This window comes from Pan paniscus, chromosome 20 (genome assembly GCF_029289425.2).
Source record: "Pan paniscus chromosome 20, NHGRI_mPanPan1-v2.0_pri, whole genome shotgun sequence".
In the NCBI taxonomy this organism is placed as follows: Eukaryota; Metazoa; Chordata; class Mammalia; order Primates; family Hominidae; genus Pan; species Pan paniscus.
This window is the reverse complement of record NC_073269.2, coordinates 44761621-44775260: the sequence shown is the minus strand read 5'-3', so window position 1 is coordinate 44775260 and position 13640 is coordinate 44761621. Positions and strand designations below refer to the sequence as shown.

General features: G+C 53.0%; 1 protein-coding gene across 2 annotated transcripts in view; it reads right to left on the bottom strand.

Annotated features, from left to right (window-relative positions):
• Positions 1 to 13640, bottom strand: part of RYR1 (ryanodine receptor 1) — a 157842-nt gene that overhangs the window by 107281 nt on the left and 36921 nt on the right. For both annotated transcript variants that reach the window (XM_034945507.3, XM_034945508.3), the window contains exons 28-31: positions 10478 to 10872; positions 8804 to 8936; positions 6383 to 6543; positions 5653 to 5818 (exon numbers count right to left, since the gene is read on the bottom strand). In XM_034945507.3, the coding sequence (XP_034801398.1) occupies positions 5653 to 5818; positions 6383 to 6543; positions 8804 to 8936; positions 10478 to 10872 (855 nt within the window). The remainder of the gene's footprint in view (positions 1 to 5652; positions 5819 to 6382; positions 6544 to 8803; positions 8937 to 10477; positions 10873 to 13640) is intronic.

The following is a 13640-nucleotide window of genomic DNA, read 5'->3' as shown; positions in this document are numbered from 1 at the left end:
ACCTCCCACGTTCAAGCGATTCTCCTGTCTCAGCCTCCCAAGTAGCTGGGATTACAGGCGCCCGTCACCACGCCAGGCTAATTTTTGTATTTTTAGTAGAGATGGGGTTTCACCATGTTGGCCAGGCTGGTCTCGAACTCCTGACCTTAGGTGATCTGCCCACCTCGGCCTCCCAAAGTGCTGGGATTACAGGTGTGAGCCACCACGCCCGGCCCATTTTAATTTTTTAAAAAAGAAGCAGTGTCTCGCTCTGCCACCCAGGCTGGAGTGCAGTGGCGCTATCATAGCTCACTACAACCTCTGCCTCCCAGACTCAGGTGATCCTCCTGCCTCAGCCTCCAGGGTAGCTGGAACTGCAGGTGCCCATGACTAGACCCAGCTAAAGATCCTGCAGCTCTGACAAGCTCCCAGGTGACGCTGATCCTGCTGGTTGGTCCAGGGACCACACTTTGAGGAGCAAAGTGCTACAGGACAAATAGCCTGGTTCCTTCAACAAATACATTTCTGGGGGGTTGGGAAAGAAGAAGAAATGGAGGGGGAAATCTACATATGAAATGAAACTCAAGGTACAGAGCAACCACCTAAAATATATGACACTGGTCGAGCGTGGTGGTGCACACCTGTAATCCCAGCACGTTTTATATTCTGGGATTACATGGGAGGTGGAGGTGGGCGAATTGTTTGAGGTCAGGAGTTCAAGACCGGCCTGGGCAACATGGCAAAACACCGTCTCTACAAAAATTACAAAAGTTAGCCAGGTGTGGTAGTGCGTGTCTGTGGTCCCAGCCACTTGGGAGGCTGAGGTGGGAGGATCGTTTGATCCCAGGAGGTTGAGGCTGCAGTAAGCCAAGATTGCACCACTGTGCACCAGCCTGGGTGACAGAATGAGACCCTGTCTTAATAAATTAAAATAAATAAATAAATAAGGTTGAGTACGGTTGGCACCACTGCGCACCAGCCTGGGTGACAGAGCAAGACTCTGTCTTAATAAATTAAAATAAATAATTAAATAAATAAGGTTGAGCATGCTGCCTCACACTGTAATCCCAGCACTTTGGGAGGCCAAGGCAGGAGGGTCACTTGAGCCCAGGAGTTCAAGACCAGGCTGGGCAATATAGCCAGACCCCGTCTCTACTAAAAATACAAAAATTAGCTGGGTGTGGTGGCGCACACCTGTAATCTCACATACTTAGGAGGCTTGAGCCCGGGAGGCGAAGGTTGCAGTGAGCCAAGACCGTGCCACTGCACTCCAGACTGGGTGACAGAGTGAGACATTGTCTCAAAAAATAAAACAAAAATAAATAATAAATAAAATAAAATATATGACCCTACTTAGATTCTGATTCAAACAAAGAAATGGTAAAATGACATTTTGGGGACAACCAGAGAAATCTGAACACAAACTGGATATTTGATGATATTTAGAAACTATTGTTTTTTTTTCTTTTAGGTGATAGTGGTATTGTGGTTATGCTCTTTAAGATCATCCTTATCTTTTAAAGCTACACACTGAAAACAGAGGAAACTATCTGATGTCTGCAATTTCCTTCAAAATTATCCAGTGGGTGCGGAAGGGAAGTAGATATAAAAAGATGAAACAAGCCAGGCGCAGTGGCTTATACCTGTCATCCCATCACTTTGGGAGGCTGAGGCAGGAGGATTGCTTGAGCCCAAGAGTTTGAGACCAGCCTGGGCAACATAGCAAGATCCTGTCTCCACTAAAACTAAAAAAAATTAGCCAGGCATGGTGGTGCATACCTGTAGTCCCAGCTACTCAGGAGGCTGAGGTGGGAGGATCACTTGAACCTGGGAGGCAGAGGTTGCAATGAGTCGAGATTGCGCCACTGCACTCCAGCCTGGGTGACAGAGGGAGACCCTCTCTCAAAAAACAAACAGACAAAAAAGATGAAACAAGATTGGCTGTGAGTGGGTGACAGGTGAAGCTGTGTGACAGGGGCATGGCAGTTCATTATACTATTCCATTCTTGTATACGTTTTTAATTCTCCATTTAACATAAAGCTTTAGCCAGGAGCAGTGGCTCACGCCGGCAATCCCAGCACTTTGGGAGGCTGAGGCAGAAGGACTGCTTGAGACCAGGAGTTTGAGACCAGCCTGGGCAACATAGTGAGACCCCGTCTGCACAATAAATACAAAAAAAATTAGCTGGGCATGGTGGCACGTGCCTGTGTTCTCAGCTATTCAAGAAGCTGAAGTGGGAGGATCGCTTGAGTCCAGGAAGGTTGTGGCTGCAGTGAGCTGTGATCTCACCATGGCACTCCAGCCTGGGTAACAGAGCGAAACCCTGTCTCAAAAAATAAAAATAAAAAATAAGCCAGGCACAGTGACTCAAGCCTGTAATCCCAGCATTTTGGGAGGCCAAGGTGGGGAGATCGCTTGAGCCCAGAAGTGAGAGACCAGCCTGGACAATATGAGGAAAACCCATCTCTACAAACAATACACACAAAAAATCAGCTAGTCAAGGTGATGCATGCCTATAGTCCCAGCTACTTAGGAAGCTGAGATAGAAGGATTGCTTGAGCCTGGGAAGTTGAGGCTGCAGTCAGCTGTGATCACACCACTGCACTACAGCCTGGGGGACAGAGTGAGGCCCTGTCTCAAAATAAATAAAATAGAACCTCCTCCCTCTCCCTCTCCCCTCTCCCCTCTCCCCTCTTTCCACGGCCTCCCTCTGATGCCGAGCCGAAGCTGGACGGTACTGCTGCCATCTCAGCTCACTGCAACCTCCCTGCCTGATTCTCCTGCCTCAGCCTGCCGAGTGCCTGCGATTGCAGGCGCGCGCCGCCACGCCTGACTGGTTTTCGTATTTTTTTGGTGGAGACGGGGTTTCGATGTGTCGGCCGGGCTGGTCTCCAGCTCCTAACCGCGAGTGATCTGCCAGCCTTGGCCTCCCGAGGTGCCGGGATTGCAGACGGAGTCTCGTTAACTCAGTGGTCAATGGCGCCCAGGCTGGAGTGCAGTGGCGTGAACTCGGCTCGCTACAACCACCTCCCAGCCGCCTGCCTTGGCCTCCCTAAGTGCCGAGATTGCAGCCTCTGCCTGGCAGCCACCCCGTCTGGGAAGTGAGGAGCGTCTCCGCCTGACCGCCCATCGTCTGGGATGTGAGGAGCCCCTCTGCCTGGCTGCCCAGTCTGGAAAGTGAGGAGCGTCTCTGCCCGGCCGCCATCCCATCTAGGAAGTGAGGAGCGCCTCTTCCCGGCCGCCATCACATCTGGGAAGTGAGGAGCGTCTCTGCCCGGCCGCCCATCGTCTGAGATGTGGGGAGCACCTCTGCCCTGCCGCCCCGTCCGGGATGTGAGGAGCGTCTCTGCCCGGCCGCCCCGTCTGAGAAGTGAGGAGACCCTCTGCCTGGCAACCGCCCCGTCTGAGAAGTGAGGAGCCCCTCCGCCCGGCAGCCACCCCGTCTGAGAAGTGAGGAGCGTCCTCCCTCCTCGTCTGGGAGGGAGGTGGGGGGGTCAGCCCCCCGCCCGGCCAGCCGCCCTGTCCGGGAGGTGAGGGGCGCCTCTGCCCGGCCGCCCCTACTGGGAAGTGAGGAGCCCCTCTGCCCGGCCAGCCACCCCGTCCGGGAGGGAGGTGGGGGGGGGTCAGCCCCCCGCCCGGCCAGCCACCCCATCCGGGAGGTGAGGGGCGCCTCTGCCCGGCCGCCCCTACCGGGAAGTGAGGAGCCCCTCTGCCTGGCCAGCCGCCCCGTCCGGGAGGGAGGTGGGGGGGTCAGCCCCCCCCCTGGCCAGCCACCCCGTCCGGGAGGTGAGGGGTGCCTCTGCCCGGCCGCCCCTACTGGGAAGTGAGGAGCCCCTCTGCCCGGCCAGCCGCCCTGTCCGGGAGGGAGGTGGGGGGGTCAGCCCCCCGCCCGGCCAGCCGCCCCGTCCGGGAGGGAGGTGGGGGGATCAGCCCCCCGCCTGGCCAGCCGCCCCGTCCGCGAGGGAGGTGGGGGGATCAGCCCCCCGCCCGGCCAGCCGCCCTGTCCGGGAGGTGGGGGGCACCTCTGCCCGGCCGCCCCTACTGGGAAGTGAGGAGCCCCTCTGCCCGGCCAGCTGCCCCGTCCGGGAGGGAGGTGGGGGGGTCAGCCCCCCGCCCGGCCAGCCGCCCCGTCCGGGAGGGAGGTGGGGGGGTCAGCCCCCCGCCCGGCCAGCCGCCCCGTCCGGGAGGGAGGTGGGGGGGTCAGCCCCCCGCCCGGCCAGCCGCCCCGTCCGGGAGGTGAGGGGCGCTTCTGCCCGGCCGCCCCTACTGGGAAGTGAGGAGCTCCTCTGCCCGGCCACCACCCCATCTGGGAGGTGTACTCAACAGCTCATTGAGAACGGGCCATGAAGACAATGGCGGTTTTGTGGAATAGAAAGGGGGGAAAGGTGGGGAAAAGATTGAGAAATCGGATGGTTGCCGTGTCTGTGTAGAAAGAGGTAGACATGGGAGACTTTTCATTTTGTTCTGTACTAAGAAAAATTCTTCTGCCTTGGGATCCTGTTGATCTGTGACCTTACCCCCAACCCTGTGCTCTCTGAAACATGTGCTGTATCCACTCAGGGTTGAATGGATTAAGGGCGGTGCAAGATGTGCTTTGTTAAACAGATGCTTGAAGGCAGCATGTTCGTTAAGAGTCATCAGCACTCCCTAATCTCAAGTACCCAGGGACACAAACACTGCGGAAGGCCGCAGGGTCCTCTGCCTAGGAAAACCAGAGAACTTTGTTCACTTGTTTATCTGCTGACCTTCCCTCCACTATTGTCCTGTGACCCTGCCAAATCCCCCTCTGCGAGAAACACCCAAGAATGATCAATAAAAAAATAAATAAATAAAAATAAATAAATAAATAAATAAATAAAATAAAATGCAATAAAATTTCATAACCAACAATGGATGCCAAAAAATTAAAATAAAGTTGTACAAACCCACCTTAGATGAATGGACAGGTAGGTGAATATGTGATAAAGCCAATATCTACAACATTGATAGTAGATTCCAGGTGGTGGGTACAGGGTGTTATCTACATAGCTCCTTCAATTTTGCTGTATGATTGAAATTTTTCAGAATAAAATGTTGAAAAGGAAAAGGCCACCTTAGGATTCTGGCCCATCCTAGCGTGTTCCCTGGTTGGAGAGAAGTTGGTGACTGGTGTCACCCAGCTCAAGAGGGAACAGAAACCTCTTTCCAAGGTCAAGGCTGGACTCTGGCTGGGTGTGGTGGCTCACGCCTGTAATCCCAGCACTTTGGGAGGCCGAGGTGGGTGGACCACTTGAGGTCAGGAATTTGAGACCAGCCTGGCCAACACAGTGAAACCTCGTCTCTACTAAAAACATAAAACTTAGCCGGCTGTTGTGGTGCTCGCCTGTAATCCCAGCTACTCAGGAGGCTGAGGCAGGAGAATCCCTCTAACCCAGGAGGCGAAGGTTGCAGTGAGCCAAGATCGTCCCATTGCACTCCAGTCTGGGCAACAGAGTGAGATTCTGTATCTCCTCCAGTCTGGGCCTTAGTTTCATGGAAGTTTCAACAAGGTGGTCTCCCAGCAACCTCTTGAGGACAGCCTAGGAGCTGTTTTTGTTCCATCTCTGAGGTCTGGCCTCAGGGGACATCTATAAGGGCTGTCCTGGGATGCTGGGACATGACGCTCTCGCTAAATTGCTGTGGCCTGGACTCACCTGGAAAAAGGTGTTGCTCTCTTTGCCATTGGCTGTAAAGGTCATTAAGCCAGTGGCCAAGTCCACCAGGCACCCAATGACAAGGTCCGTGTGGCTGATCCGGCCCTGCTGCCCGGGACTCACAAAGTCTCCGCCCCACACCATGTAGCAGTTGCTACACTTGAGGCTGCAGGAGACAGAAGCGGTCACTGCACTCCTCATGTGAGTAGCTCTGGACCCTGGACACCCCCTTCCCCAAGCTCCCGGAAACACACAACCTCAGAGTCCCATCCCCAAACACCCACCGCCTGCAGACCTGAGCGCTGAAACCCCTCGCCCCGGACACTGAGCTCTTCGGAGCTGGGATTCCTAGCAGCTGGCGCAGTGGGGAGTCAGGATGGGGGTGGGGGTCTGAAAGGAGGGAAAGGAAGGGAAGCAGGAGGAGAGAGAATGAGATGACAGAGAAGGAGAAGGGTGAGATGAAACAGGATGAGAAGGAAAAGGAGAAAATGGAATAGGAGAAATGCATAAAGAGGAGGAGGAGGAGAAGAAAAATACCAGGGCAGGAAGAGAGGAGGAAAAAGAGGAGGAGGGAAGCTTCCGAGCTGGGTTCCCAGTGCCCCAGAGCATCCTCCCACTCCAGAAGGTTCCTAGGTCCCACAACCAGGCAGCCACAGAGCTGGTGTCGGGAGCTCCGACTGCCTCCTGCCCTCCCCACCCTGCACCTCCCACCTCCCCAAAGCCCCGGCACCTGCTGTGGACGTTGCCTTGTTCATCCCCCATGGTCACCGTCACGACCCGGACCTTGCTGAGGTCGAAGCTCATGTCGTGCTGATGGTAGTCAGGGGTGACCCAGCCCGCCCACACGCAGCTGGGCTCCTGTCCGGCAAAGACCCTCACGGAGTAATAGTACTGGTGACACAAGGAGGGGAACTAGTGGTCAGTCTGGAAGTCAGGGAGTCGGGCTCCCTGGGACTCGAAATTGGTTTCCCTGGACTGTTGGGTCCTCTGGGAGTTTAACAGCAAGTTGTTGGATCTGAGTCCCCCACCCCCTGGTTATGTCTGTTTCTGTGTCAATTTGTGCAATTCTAGATTTAGGAGTCCCTTGGGAATATTGTGTGACAGTGCCATATTTGGGTTCCTCCCAGGTTACAGTAGACTGACAAATAAATAATTGCAGGCCAGGCATGGTGGCTCACGCCTGTAATCCCAGCACTTTGGGAAGCTGAGGCAGGTGGATCACCTGAGGTCAGGAGTTTGAGACCAGCCTGACCAATATGGTGAAACTCTGTCTCTACTAAAAGTAGAAAAATTAGCCAGGCATGGTGGTGGGCGCCTGTAGTCCCAGGTACTTGGGAGGCTGAGGCAGGAGAATCGCTTGAACCTGGGAGGCAGAGGTTGCAGTGAGCCGAGATCGTGCCACTGCACTCCAGCCTGGGTGACAGAGTGAGACTCCATCTCAAAATAAATAAATACAAAAAATAATTAAATAATTGCTCACAAATAGCACTGACTGTGCTAAGGTCTTTTTTTTCTTTCCTTCTTCTTCTTCTTTTTTTTCTTTCCTTCTTATTTATTTATTTATTTATTTTTTGAGTTGCAGTCTCCCTCTGTCATCCAGGCTGGAGTGCAGAGGCACCATCGTAGCCTGCAGCCTCAAATTCCTGGATTGAAGTGATCCTCTCACCTTGGCCTCCCAACGTTCTGGGACTACGGGTGTGAGCCATCATGCCAGGCCTGTTCTAAGGTCTACGCAGATTAACTCACTTCATCCTCCATATCAGGTAGGTGTAATTTTTACCCCCATTCTACTGATGGAAAACCATAGCACCTCCATAGGAGAGAAGGCATAGAGTGGTGAAATGACTTTTGCCCAAGTGGCACCCAGTCGGCCCATGATCTAATCTCGAGGCCAGGGATCCCCAACCCCAGGCTGTGGGCTGGTACCGGGATCCAAGCCACCTAGGGTGAGTACTCCTTGTAAGAATCTACAGCCGAACGCGGTGGCTCACGCCTGTAATCCCAGTACTTTGGGAGTCTGAGGCAGGAGGATCATTTGAGGTCGGGGATTTGAGACCAACCTGGCCAACATGGTGAAACCCCGTTTCTACCAAAAATACAAAAATTAGGCCAGGCACGGTGGCTCATGCCTGTAATGCCAGCACTTTGCGAGACCGAGGCGGGTAGACCACGAGGTCAGGCGTTTGAGACCAGCCTGGCCAATATGGTGAAACCCCGTTTCTACTAAAAACACAAAAAGTAGCCGGGCATGGTGGCGTGTGCCCATAGTCCCAGCTACTTGGGAGGCTGAGGCAGAAGAATCACTTGAACCCGGGAGGCAGAGGTTGCAGTGAGCCGAGATCGCACCACTGCACTCCAGCCTGGGCGACAGGCCGAGACTCCATCTCAAAAAAACAAAAAACAAAAAAATTAGCTGGGCATGGTGGCAGGAGCCTGTTATCCCAGCTGCTCAGGAGGCTGAGGCAGGAGAATCGTTTGAACCCAGGAGGCAGAGGTTTCAGTGAGCCGAGATCACACCACTGCACTCCAGACTGGGCAACAGAGCAAGACTCCATCTCAAAAAGAAAAAAGAAAAAAAAAAAAGGAATCTATGCCTGATGATCCGAGATGGAACATTTCATCCTGAAACCATCCTTCCCCGCATCCCTGGTCCACGGAAAAATTGTCTTCCACAAAATTGGTCCCTGGTGCCAAAATAGTTGGGGAGCACTGCACTAGGCTGTCTGTCTATGAAATATTTTGGATTTGGGGAAATCCCAAAACTATATTAAGACAATTATGAATTTTTGTTCCCAGTAATATATTAGAGTAGGTATTACATTGAGGGTATTGTGTTTATATAAGTGAGTCCAAATGTTGGGGTCCCTAGTCTATATTGGCTTATATCATGGCTTTGGGGATCCCCAGGAGTTATATTAGTGTGCTGTACACCTCTACTGTACTCCCTGCCATTTGTGGGCCATAGCTATATGGATTTAGGGGTTCGAAGGATTAAATCTGTGTGTGCCATATTTTATGAGTTTCTAGTGTATATTGGGGAGTCCCCAGTGTAAGGTGGGCAGCTACTGGGGACTGTCACACTAAACTTGGAAATTCAGGAGTGCCTATGCTATGCGGGGGGACCCCAAAATTGAGGGTTACTGGTCCACACCGTGGTGGTGTTGAGGATGATCTCGGGGTCATCGCGGTTGTCTGCAGGCACCACGTCGTGAGGGAGTCGGGGCAGCGTGGGGGTGGCCGGTGGCTGGGTCATCATGGCGACCTTCTTGGCCTTGAATAAGAAGCTGGTGGTGGGAGGAGAGGCGCCATGAGAGCCAGCTTTCAAGCCCAGCCCTCCCACCGCAATATTCATGCCCCCCACATCCAGCTTGGATACACCCTGCTTCTAATACCCCAGGTCTTGCCTCTAGAGGGCTGGATTCCCACCTACCCCAGCCTAATCCATTCTAGAAGTGCTATGCTCTGCGCTTGTGGATGCTGAGTTACCCAAATTAAAGGCGCCTTCTGGGAATATGGAGGTCCCCACTGGGGTATATGGGGGTCCCCCTAAGTCAGCATTTCCCACATGCATTTCTCATATAGGTGCTAAATGCACTTGGAAAAGGACAATTCTTCATTGTGCGGCACTGTTTTGTACACTGCAAGGCAGGCGGAACCCTGGGGCCCCCGCCCAGCAGCAGCAGCCCCTCCCAAACTGTAATGACCACAAAGACTCCATCATTTCCAAACATCCACCAAGAGACACAATGGGTTTTCAATCCCATTGAAAACCTCTGCCATCGTACGGATCACCTGAGGTCAGGAGTTCAAGACCAGCCTGGCCAACATGGTGAAACCCTGTCTCTACCAAAAATACAAAAATTAGCCGGGTGTGGTGGCACACACCTGTAGTCCCAGATACTCAAGAGGCTGAGGCAGGAGAATTGCTTGAACCCGGGAGGCGGAGATTGCAGAGAGCCAAGATCGTGCCATTGCACTCCAGCCCGGGCAACAGAGCAAGACTCCATCTCAAAAAAAAAAAAAAAAAAAAAAAGGAGCCGGGCGTGGTAGCTCATGCCTATAATCCCAGCACTTTAGGAGGCTGAGGTGGGTGGATCACCTGAGGTCAGGAGTTTGAGACCAGCCTGGCCAACATGGCAAAACCCCGTCTCTACTAAAAATACAAAAATTAGCCGGGCATGGTGGCACGTGCCTGTAATCCCAGCTACTCAGGAGGCTGAGGCAGAAGAATCACTTGAACCTGGGAGGTGGAGGTTGCAGTGAGCTGAGATTGCGCCATTGCATTCCAGCCTGGCGACAGAGATTCCTCCTCAAAAAAAAAAAGATAGAGAGAAAAAAAGGAAACCATTGCCATTGTAGGGAAAAAGCAGATTTAGTACCTTCTCAGAATCTCCCTTTAAGTTAGATTTCAGGGGGTACATTTGTGACACAGAAAGGATCCCCGTTTAGAAGAGCACTGGGTATTCACTGGGATACCTTACTGTGCAGTAAACTCTCCTAGGAAGATACTGAAGTCCCTTTCAGTGTCCACGGATGATAAGGCCCATTGGGCGAAGCCCGTTGGGGCCCTCCAGGTACTCAAGGATAATAGAGTTCTCCATATAGATACTAGGGTACCCAATTATATATTCTTGGGGACATTAGGGCATCCCAGGAAAATAATGGGGTTCATTGGAGACATGATAGGATCTCTTGGTATTCTTACTCCACTTAGCATATATGGGTCTACTTTGGGGTACAATGGGGGTTTCTCAGGTTACTGTGGTTGCCTACTTGGGGGTCCCAAGGCAGCCCCCAATCCCCACTCTGGGCCCCCCCGACTCACCCTCTCTTCTTGTTCTTCTCGGTGGTGGCGTCCTTCTCATTCTCCGCCCTGGCCGGCTGCGCCTCTCCCCCCGCCTGCGGGGTGCCCCCGGGGGCGCCCTCCTTCGCAGTCCCTTCTTTGCCGTTCTCTGCCTCGCCCCAGCCCCCAGCTGAGCGGCGCAGGTTTTCGTAGTCAGGGTCGGGTTCCGCCGCCCGGGCCTCGTCCTCGGCGGGGGGCTGCAGGCCAGGAGGTGCCAGCGGGGTGGCCCCTGCAGTGCAGCGGAAGTGCTGGTGGAACTGGACTGGGAGGCTCAGCCGCAGGAAGAGCATCTCCACCAGGCTGTTCTGGGAGCCCCAGGTGCGGTGGGTCAGGCGCAGGCAGGGGGGCGTGTCCACAGTGCCGTCCACTCGGGATACCTGAGGTGGCAGGGAATGGAGTACTGGGCTGGGCAGGCGGGCTAGGCCAGGCCGTTGGTCCAACACCTGGTCACACACGGAGCCACCATTAGGCCATAGTGCACCTGCATGGGAATTAGTCAAGGGCCCCCTCCTCCTGCAGGGGGATGAAGCTCCCGGCCGGGTACACCGCTGGGCCCTGGGGTGCTTGCAGCCCTCTGCAACATTTCTCTGGGCGTCGTGTACACTAGCAGCCCCGGACACACACTGGAATCACTTGGGGTAACTTCCAAAACCTCCCTACATCCATCTAACCATCTACTCTGTCATTCTGTAACCAGTAACCAGGCAGCTCAACTTTAATGCTTTTTTTTTTTTTTTTTTTTGAGACACAGTCTTGCTCTGTGGCCCAGGCTGGAGTGCAGTAGCAGGATCTCGGCTCACTGCAGCCTCTGCCTACAGGGTTCAAATGATTCTTGTGTCTCAGTCTCCTGAAAATTTGCCCCAAAAACTGTGCATACAAGATTCTTTGTTCTCAGACTTCTTTTTTTTTTTTTTATAGACAAGAGTCTTGCTCTGTCACCCAGGCTGGAGTGCAATGGTGTGATCTTGGCTCACTGCAACCTCTGCCTCCTGGGTTCAAGCATGAGCCAACACGCCTGGCTAATTTTTGTATTTTTGGTAGAGACGGGGTTTCACCATGTTGCCCAGGCTGGTCTCGACCTCCTGAGTTCATGTGATCCGCCTGCCTCAGTCTCCCAAAGTGCTAGGATTACAGGCGTGAGCCACCACCCCCAGCCAAGTTTCCCCTTTTTAAACCCTTGCTTTCCCCCCTAGATTTGAAGTGGTTGCTTCGGATGGGAATCCGGTCACTTCTCCATGACTAGTTTTGATGAATAAAGTCATTTTCTTTCTACCAGACCTCGCTCTTGTTAATTGGACTCTGTAACTGATGAGCAACTGAACCTGTGTTCAGTTACAATTCCACAAATAGCGACCGGGCGCAGTGGCTCATGCCTGTAATCCCAGCACTTTGGGAGGCTGAGGCGGGCTGATCACCTGAGGTCAGGAGTTTGAGACCAGCCTGGCCAACATGGTGAAACCTCATCTGTACTAAAAATACAAAAAAATTAGCCAGGCGTGGTGGCACATGCCTGTAATTCCAGCTACTAAGGAGACTGAGGCAAAAGAATCGCTTGAACTCGGGAGGCAGAGGTTGTGGGGAGCTGAGATCTTGCCACTGGACTCCAGCCTGGGTGACAGAGTGAGACCCTGTCTCAAAAAACAAAAACCAAAAACAATGGACTCTCAAAAGTCTCCTAGAGACTCGGTAAACAATGAAAGTTGTTCTCTTTCATGCCCCTCCTCACGTTGACCTCTCCAAGGACCAGTTGCCAAGATGAACCTAGGTACTCCTTGCCAGCCAATGAATTTGCCCTAAAACTGTGCATACAAGATTCTTTGTTCTCAGAATCTTTTTTTTTTTTTTTTTTTTTTGAGACAGAGTCTCGCTGTCACCCAGGCTGGAGTGCAATGGTGCAATCTTGGCTGACTGCAACTTTTGCCTCCTGGGTTCAAACAATTCTCCTGCCTCAGCCTCCCAAGTAACTGGGATTACAGGCGCCCGGCACCATGCCTGGCTAATTTTTCTATTTTTAGAAGAGACGGGGTTTCACCATGTTGGCCAGGCTGGTCTCGAACTCCTGACCTCAGGTGAGCCACCCACATCGGCCTCCCAAACTGCTGGGATTACAGGCATGAGCCACCGAGCCCAGCCTGTTCTCAGACTCTTTAGGGGTCTTTTTTCTCTCCTCTTTCTCCCCTCTGTCTTATAAATCTGGTTTCTGCCTTCACTCTTTTTTTCTTAGAGACAGGTCTTGCTCTGTCACCTGGGCTGGAGTGCAGTGGTGCAACCACGGCTCACTGCAGCCCCGAAATCCTGGGTTCAAACAATCCTCCCACTTCAGCCTCCCAAGTGGCTGGGACCACAGGCACATACCACCATGCCCAGATAATTTTGTTTATTCTGTGTAGAGACAGGGTTTTGCTATGTTGCCCAGGCTGGTCTTGAATTCCTAGGCTCAAGTGATCCTCCCACCTTGGCTTCCCACGGTGCTGAGATTACAGGCGTGAGCCACCGCATCCAACCAGCCTTTGCTCTTTGGCAATAGTCTACTGACTGAGCTCCCTCCTGTGATTTGCATTCAAAGTAACTAACAATGTCTCTGAGTTATTCTTTCGTAGTAACCAATTTCCCAACTGAGCACACCACAGATCCGCTCTGCCTGTTCTTGAACTTTCTGTGAATGGAATCCCACAGCCTGTGCTCTCTTGTCTCCGGCTTCTTCTACTCGACATTATGTCTGAGATTCGTCCACATGGCTGTGTGTATTTCCAGGTATTCATTCTCACTGCTGTGTAGCATGCTGTGCCTTGGGTTGGGGACATCTGGTAGTGGCAGGTGTCAGGAACTCTGCATCCACTCTGCAGTACTGCCCCGTCCCAGCCACCTCTAGGATCCTTCTGACTCCACTGTCACCTCCTACAATCCACTGCCAATAGGGACCTTTCCAAAACTCAGACCTCAACTGGATGTTCCCATACTTAAAACTCCTTTTGCAGAGTCCTTTTGTTTTGTTTTGTTTGTAAAGATAGGGTCTTGCTCTGTCACCCAGGCTGGAGTGCAGTGGTGCAACCTCAGCTTACTGCAACCTCCACCTCCTGGGTTCAAGTGATTCTCCTGCCTCAGCCTCTTGAGTAGCTGGGACTACAGGCACCCGCCACCACGC